The 7,730-nt window shown below is 34.6% G+C and overlaps 1 protein-coding gene across 1 annotated transcript; it reads right to left on the reverse strand.

Moving 5' to 3' along the window:
- Positions 1-1,014: 1,014 nt before the first annotated feature.
- Positions 1,015-7,285, reverse strand: rgs8 (regulator of G protein signaling 8). Its single transcript, XM_014985618.2, has 4 exons — positions 6,662-7,285; positions 6,058-6,119; positions 2,394-2,560; positions 1,015-1,543 (listed from the first exon to the last, which is right to left on the reverse strand). Exons 1-4 carry the CDS (start codon positions 7,012-7,014, stop codon positions 1,349-1,351), a joined length of 777 nt encoding a protein of 258 aa, XP_014841104.2. The 5' UTR covers positions 7,015-7,285; the 3' UTR covers positions 1,015-1,348.
- Between the last annotated feature and the right edge of the window lie 445 nt (positions 7,286-7,730).

The following is a 7,730-nucleotide window of genomic DNA, read 5'->3' on the forward strand; positions in this document are numbered from 1 at the left end:
AAAGAAAAATACTGATTTGAATAATTGGATGATCTGAATAATGCATGGTTTAAATAAAATAAAATAAAAAAAATAGAAAAACAATATCAGTTTCATTGATGCATCGAGTTTATATAAACCTCCAACCACAACAATAATTATGTAAATACACTTTTTTTCCAGCCACCAGCAAACCAGTGAACTATGAAAGAAAACAAAAGATCTGTTCACATCAAATAAAATTAAAAGAGGAAGAAAAACCACTCACCACGTTTAATGCACATGCACTGCTTTATTATGGGTCCTGCAGTGAAACCCCCGGGAACTATCTTTTTCTAATTGGTAAGGGTGGTCATATTTTATAATGATTGGTTTTACTCAAAAGATCTTAACCAGTTTTAAAGATGCTCCACTCTCTGTGGTAACCTGACACAGTGATCAGCTGATTTTCACTTTGACAGCACCTCTAGTCTCCATAGCAGTAGCATGTAAATGAAAGGAGGAAGACAAAATCCACAAAACAAAAATACAGTTTAAAGTATTTTTTTTTGTCTTCTGTTGAAACAAATGAAAAATATTTTTTTTATCCAATAGGCTCAACATAAAAATCTCATGAATGTGTGAATGCTAGTCCAGCAGTTGCACTAGTACTTATTAGTTGCAAGCAGTAGTGCACTTTCAGCTAATAATGGCAGATAATTTTAAAGCTATTTTCAAAGCCTTTCAATGAGACATTTTGATAAGGTTGATATTTGGAATCAGAGGCTTACTAGATGGCACAACAAGTTTAGCCAGATTTCAAGTGTGTAGCTGTTTATCATCCCCAGTTTTATTGGAGAGAAAACCATTCTTTTAAATGTGACGCTGCATGCATGCAGTAAGTACTCTTGGCACCATGCAGCATTGCATTAGTATTGCACAAAGAAAAACATCCAAATTGAGACACAGTAACACTTTGACAAGAAGTGACAAAAAGGTAAGTGCTATTTCTCCTAGAACACATCCCAACAGATGACATCAGTTCATTTATCTCTATTCAGTTTCAATAAAACATTATTTGTCTATTTTATATCACTGTGACAATTTTTAAAATGACCTATACAGCAATAAATACGTTTGTTGAATGATGCAGATTTACTTTAGGAAATGAGTTTTCCCGACATGTCCCTCAGGAGTCTCCTCACTATATGATGCAATTCAAAGATATGATCTTTCTATGGGGATTGCATGCTTGGAACAGGTGTACAGAAAACAGTCAAGCAGGTCATTTCATTCTTGCTTATTCACAGTATTGATATGGTGTCAAAGGGACAAAGAATGATATACCATATAGGTCCAGTTTTTGGTCCACTGTGGTCTGCAGTATTGGTCAAACAGACCTCCGCTGACCTTGCGCATGTGCCCTGTTGACAATATCCTGGTACATTTTGGACCTGAGGAATCGTGGGTAAGAGTCTTTCTCCATGAGGCTGTAGATTTTACCCTGGACTTCATTGAGACTGGCTGGAGTGGGATCTGACAGGCTCTGTTTGGTCTTCTCTCTTGTCCTGTAGTCAATGTTCACCTGTCAAGACAGTATGAGATAAACGGATCGTTTACATCTGAATTTTAGAGAAGTAGCATTGCGAATTTAAAAAAAAAAGAAAAAAGTTTCACAATGCTGTCAGCAATGAAAGAAACAGAACAGTTGTCAACTTTTTACGTGTGACCAGAAGCAAACAGTTTTGTTTGCCTATCACCTTTTTTTTTTTTTCCTGTCTAGTCAAAAAAACACAATTCAGCCTCACACACACACACACACACACCCCCACACACCCACACACACACACACACACACACACACACACACACACACACACAGGAACTAGCGTGAGAGTTAGGTGTGGCACCACTATGTGACCATGGACCAAAACAAAACAAAAACATGGTTCAACTCTTCAGAAACTACCAGGTCATTAGCTTTAAAAATATTTGTTCAAAGTTTCCGATTAAATTTTGAAAAACCATTAACATTTCCTAAATACTGATATCAATGCAAGCCAATTGTATCTTTCTCAGCCTTGCACATCAGCATTTTTAATGCTTCTATGCAATATTATGAAAACTGCTAAAAAAGTAATATATTTTTATTTAAATGTTGCCAAATTTGTAAAGAGAATGTCTTAGTAAATCAAGCTGCAAAGCTGTACTTATTGATTGTGTATTAAAAACTTCTGTGTTTTAATACAACAACCATTAGGATTAAAGACAGCACCCTTTTTTCCATTAAAGTAAAACACAGTTTTCAAGTTCTTAGGTTGACAAGTAGTCAAATTTCAGAAATGGAGCTATAACTTTGTCTTGGCCGAAGAAAGACAGTTGTAATACGGTTTTAATCTTCTATCTGTGAACATCAAAATACAGAGATAACACACCTCTCTTGGTGACTGAACCTCAATGAATTCCTTGAATATCTTGTTTGCTTTTGACACAAGTTTGGTTGAGCTCTTGATTTTTTTGTACTCCTCACAGGCCATCCAAAATTCGATGTTTTCATCGCTGAATTCAGACTTGAGGAATGTTCGAAATGCAGCAAGCCCATCTGCATACAGATAACACAGACAGAACAAAAACATGTCATGAAACACATACAGTGATTAAGAGATGGCTTCACTGTGATCCATAAAAAGTGTAGCTTGTTTAGATATTTTTTGACTGCATTTTCATGACAAGAAGTTGGTCATGTTTTAATCCTTGAAGTAGAAACAAACAAACAAAAAAAAAAAACAAACACGCACCACAAATGTATTTTGATGTTTTAAAATAAGATATGTGATCAGTTAATGTTCTCACAGGTGATGCTGACAGAAGAAAAGCATGTTTTCCTACAAGCTTGTGTCATGCTGACCTTTAATTTCCACCATGTTCATTTCTCTTGTTTGTCTGACAAAGCTAATAAGCACGAATGGGCTGTTCAGCCAATTGTACAGTAACGCAAATGGGCATAGGAAGATAACAACAAACACAGTGTGGTCTACAATATAACCCTCCTGTTATGCTCGTTTCTGAGGCACAGCAATAAAGTTCCTGGGTCAATTTGACCGGTGGAGTGTTTAATCATGCAATAGTGTTAGAAACGTATTATTATTATTTCTCACAAATAAAAGATCAATGACAACAGTTTACTCATTTGGACATAAAAATGGTAATTTACATATTTTATGTCCACTAAAAAAACCTACACTGGAAATGTATCTTTTGTAAAAAAAAAAAAAAAATTATATTACATTTTTAATTTTTCTTTCAAGGGAAGATCTTTATAATTGAACGTGAGACATGCATTCTGATCTGGGTCAAATTGACCCATTAATTAAAATCAACACAAATGAGTCATGCGGAGAGTATTTATGCTGCTGAGTGTCACTCAGTGTGGGTGGAGTTTGCCCACGGGAACAGAAAAGGTTCCCATCAAAAGTTGTATGAACACCTGCTGTCTCGCAGTTTCCTTGTGGAGTAAAGGGAATAGTGAGAAAGTGGGCTTGTGTGTGTGTGGTGTGGTGTGCATGTGAGTGTGGTGAAATATGGTTCATTTGTTTCTGCTTTTTCCCTTTCAACGTGACTGCCGGATCAAACTGACCCAAACAGTATCTATGTGGCGGGGGTTGCAAATGTGTAAAATGAACCATTTTCAGTTTAGATGCAGAGTGTACCTATTAATACAAATAGAAAAAAGTTTCATGCAGAAAAAATGCTTCCAACTATTAAAATAAATAAATAAATAAACTTTAAAACGAGTCAGTTTGACCCGCAACATAACAGGAGGGTTAAAGTTCCACATGTGTTGTGTCAAAAGACCGTTCTTCTTAGTTTAAAATGACCCAACATCACATGTAAGGGTTATATTTTTAAATTAAACAAAGTGCCAAAAGTGTAATCAGAAATTGTACAATACACAGAGACAGTAACGGTTTATGGCTGACAATTTCCTGTCCTGAAAGTGAAGCTCATTACATGAGTTTATGATCAAACATCCAAAAGTGCTTATTTACATAAAATCAACAGCTTGCTCTGTAGGTTTCAGTTTACTCAGAGATGCTGTCAAACTGTTACTATTGTCACTTACAACATAGTTCTGTCTGATTTAAAGTGTTCAGTAATATATATATATATATATATATATATATATATATATATATATATATATATATATATATATATATATATATATATATATATATATATATATATATATATATAAGACAACAAAATAATAGTTAAATATTTATTTTCTCCACCTTAAGCCAAAGTGCCCAAGTCATTTGAGGTAAAATGCTTTTGTTAGCCAAGCGTTGCATAAGAATATGTTCTGATTGTTTTTAAAGGTTAGATTGTGGAGCACCGATTTCACAGCTGAAGGCAGCTGAGAGGCGCAAAGGGACTAGGAGAGACAGTCAAGTTGACATAAGGACAGATGGAGAATGAGCTAAGATAGGAATCCATAACTCGTTAGAAACAGGTTATGGGGAACTTAGTTATTTACTTTAAATGTGATAAAATAAATGACTGAGGCTCTGGAGATACTAAATTTTACTGCAAATAAATCAGAGCAATCATGAGCAGCTTTAAATAGAAAAGACAAAGAAAGCTCAGACAAGTACAAGAGATTCAGGAGAGACCGTTTGTTATTTTAAAGTATTCAGACAGCAACTCTGATGCAATGCGATTAAAAATGCCTGTTGACTTTGCAATGTTCTTGAGTCAAACAGGCCGGGAGTCAGCTTTTGATATTTTTTTATTTATTTAATAAAATAAACGCTTGCGTGATCACATTTATTATGAAACATGTATGCATGTCTGTGCACATGCATGCACATGTTGTAGTGGACATCGCTAATGCTCAGTCAACTGTCCAGGACACGCAGGTGTGTCACATCATTTTGCGCCAGGGAAAATCTCTATTTTTGCCTCTGTTGAAAGTCCCATGCTTATTTTGCTTGTGTGTTAACCCAGTGTTGTGTTATGTCATAACCTCAACCAAATGTAAATAGATTATGTCAATATAACACTTTGTTTTGCTTTGATTAGTCTGCAAAACCCTTCCCAAGCACTTTTATGAAAAGAATGCAGTTGATAAATTACATGAATTCTGTTAGCGAGGAGGATCTACAGAGGAAATCATGAGGCATAGTGAACACAATTCAAAGTATTAAAAAGAAGTGATTTATCATCAGGCAGTTTGCAAATAAATGTATATATAGGTTTAATAGTTGGCTTGAAAAAACAAACCTTTGTCACAGTTGTATGCAATTTATTTAGCATCAACATGCAACAATAATTGGATATAAATTTGCCTCGCAAAATGCTGCTGGAATTAGTAAAAACTAAGTTTTGGTGGTTATGGAAGCACAATTTTCCCAATGAGTTTCCAAGAAAGACATTTGGTCAATTTCATTAAATTACTTTTTTTAAAGATCTCAACTGGTTTGTTTAATTTCAACAATAAATTAATATCTATTAAGGCTCTTTTCTCATTTCACTAAAATGAAATTACACAATGTCTGTGTAAATAAGTCTTTATTCATACAGGAAACAGGTAACAAACTGATAGTACTTAAACATTTATCAGATGTTTAGCACAATGTATTTATTACATTGTAACAGATTGATCTTAGGTCTCTGATCATGTCCTTTTCCATTTGTCAGTTCAGCTGGTTTGAGGTCATGCCTGCTACGTCACAGTGCTTGTTAACTGAGAATAAACACATGACCTGTCAGTACAGAAGGAACTGAGATGATAAGTCTGTCCCAATTTGTGCTTGGTCCAATGGGGAAGGTCAGTGACAAGTATGTGACTCATTATGTAGTTAGGAGCCCTGACAACACAGAAATAAGACGCTTACATAAGAAGAGCTGGAAAGGGGGACGACTGGAGTTAAGTCATGTCAAGAGAAAACCTCACTTACAAAGAGAAGAAGTATATTATTGTGGGCATATTAAGGTGGTCTTATTATTGTTTTATTTTATTTCTTTTTACTTTATATTTAACTTTCTTGTATGATCATAAATGTTTCTAATAAAGAGCAATAAACAGAAACTTACACTTGTGAGCAAGAAGGTGATCAAATGACTCAGACCATCGAACAACTTCGTCTGTTGATAGTCTGAAGGAGAAAAAGCCAAAGAGAAGAGACTCATTAAGATGGTAACAAGCCATTATGCTTTGATCGGTTTTTTTGAACCAAACATGGGTCTTGACATTTTGATAAAGATTGATTATTTTATGATCTATCTGCTGCTCTAAATGAATCTTCTTCTCTAGATGGTGAAAGACCAAAACACAATAAATTACATTGAAATTTGTAGTTGCAATATGGCTGTCTTGAATACTCCTGAAACCATGTAACATTTTATGTCTACTATAATAGTTCACAGTATTTTACAAAAACAGTTCCAATAAAATAATCAGAGGAGCTCCAGAGACCAACACTTCATCTTTGGAAATATGGTATTTGGAACAAACATTTTAAAAAGTCGATGATGCAAATTGTTGGCCTAAAAAATGAGTAATCTACTCTAAAGATCATACTGACATAGCGAAACAGTATATTATGTTGTAACTTAAGTGGAATGGTTTTTCCTTCATTGGCCTGTGAAAGTACTTGACAAACAGAAACAAAACGCTGTGTTTGGGCATCGGACTCACTTCAGACATCTTGCTGTGGTCTCATGAGCAGGAGGCAGGAACTCCGAGAAGTCACTGTAGGAGTCTGATTTTTTGGAGAGACAGCCTAATCTGGTCTTCATGGTGATAAACCTGGTGACAAAACATGTGGGTGGTTCACAAAAGACAGGCAACATCATATTTCCAGTTTTCTCAAACTTATAAAATATTTTATAGGTAGCATTCAAAGTCATGCCATATCTATAGCTGGGAATTCCCAAGTAGTTTGACTGTAAAGAAAGTAAAGGAAAAAATATGATTTTTTTCTTTCCAATTTTGTCATTTACAAAACAAGAAATGTTGTTGATGGCAACAACTACAGCCAGCTTAACCATCTCTCTATTGAGGGAATAAACAGTGAAACAAAACAAAAAAACTAAAACTTTAATTTTTATACCAGCTAAAATAATTAATGTATTTTATTAATTCGCAATTTGCCTTCATGTATAACATTTTATGAAACTAGGCGTTGTTGTGTGGACCATTTAAAAGAAATATTTATTTTAAAAAATGAAATAAAAAAACATTCCCTCACTCCACCTGAGCCATAAATACACTAAAATAAACCATACCCCCTATTCCCTATCACAGTCTGCCTCAACTCATTTGTACGCTGCTGCTGTCTTGTTCTGTTTGTCAGTGTTCTGCCTGTGGGACACATGGGTCACAACAGATGGGGCATGTCTATAAAGATGCTGCATCACAAGCCACAGACTTCTTTTAACACTAGGGTCATTTGAAACAAAATTAAGTTCCCTTTTTTTCATTTTATTATACCAGTTAATGTTTTTCAATTTCGTCCACATGAACTAAACTATGTTGATCTTTGTTTATACTAAAGTCTCACCATATGTTTCTCGACTGCTTATCAAGGATATAAATGTCAGATACACATAAATTATAAAAATAATGAAAAAACAATCTGTACATTTTAAAAATATATGTCCATTTTGAACAAATTGTATTTTACTGTTTTCACGAACAGGGGTGCTGTGAAGCTGATCAGGTTTATTTGTTTTTGCAGTCAAAAGATGTGTACTCGGAGAGAAAG

This window comes from Poecilia mexicana, unplaced genomic scaffold (assembly GCF_051168715.1).
Source record: "Poecilia mexicana isolate PSO_F unplaced genomic scaffold, ASM5116871v1 scaffold_4, whole genome shotgun sequence".
In the NCBI taxonomy this organism is placed as follows: domain Eukaryota; kingdom Metazoa; phylum Chordata; class Actinopteri; order Cyprinodontiformes; family Poeciliidae; genus Poecilia; species Poecilia mexicana.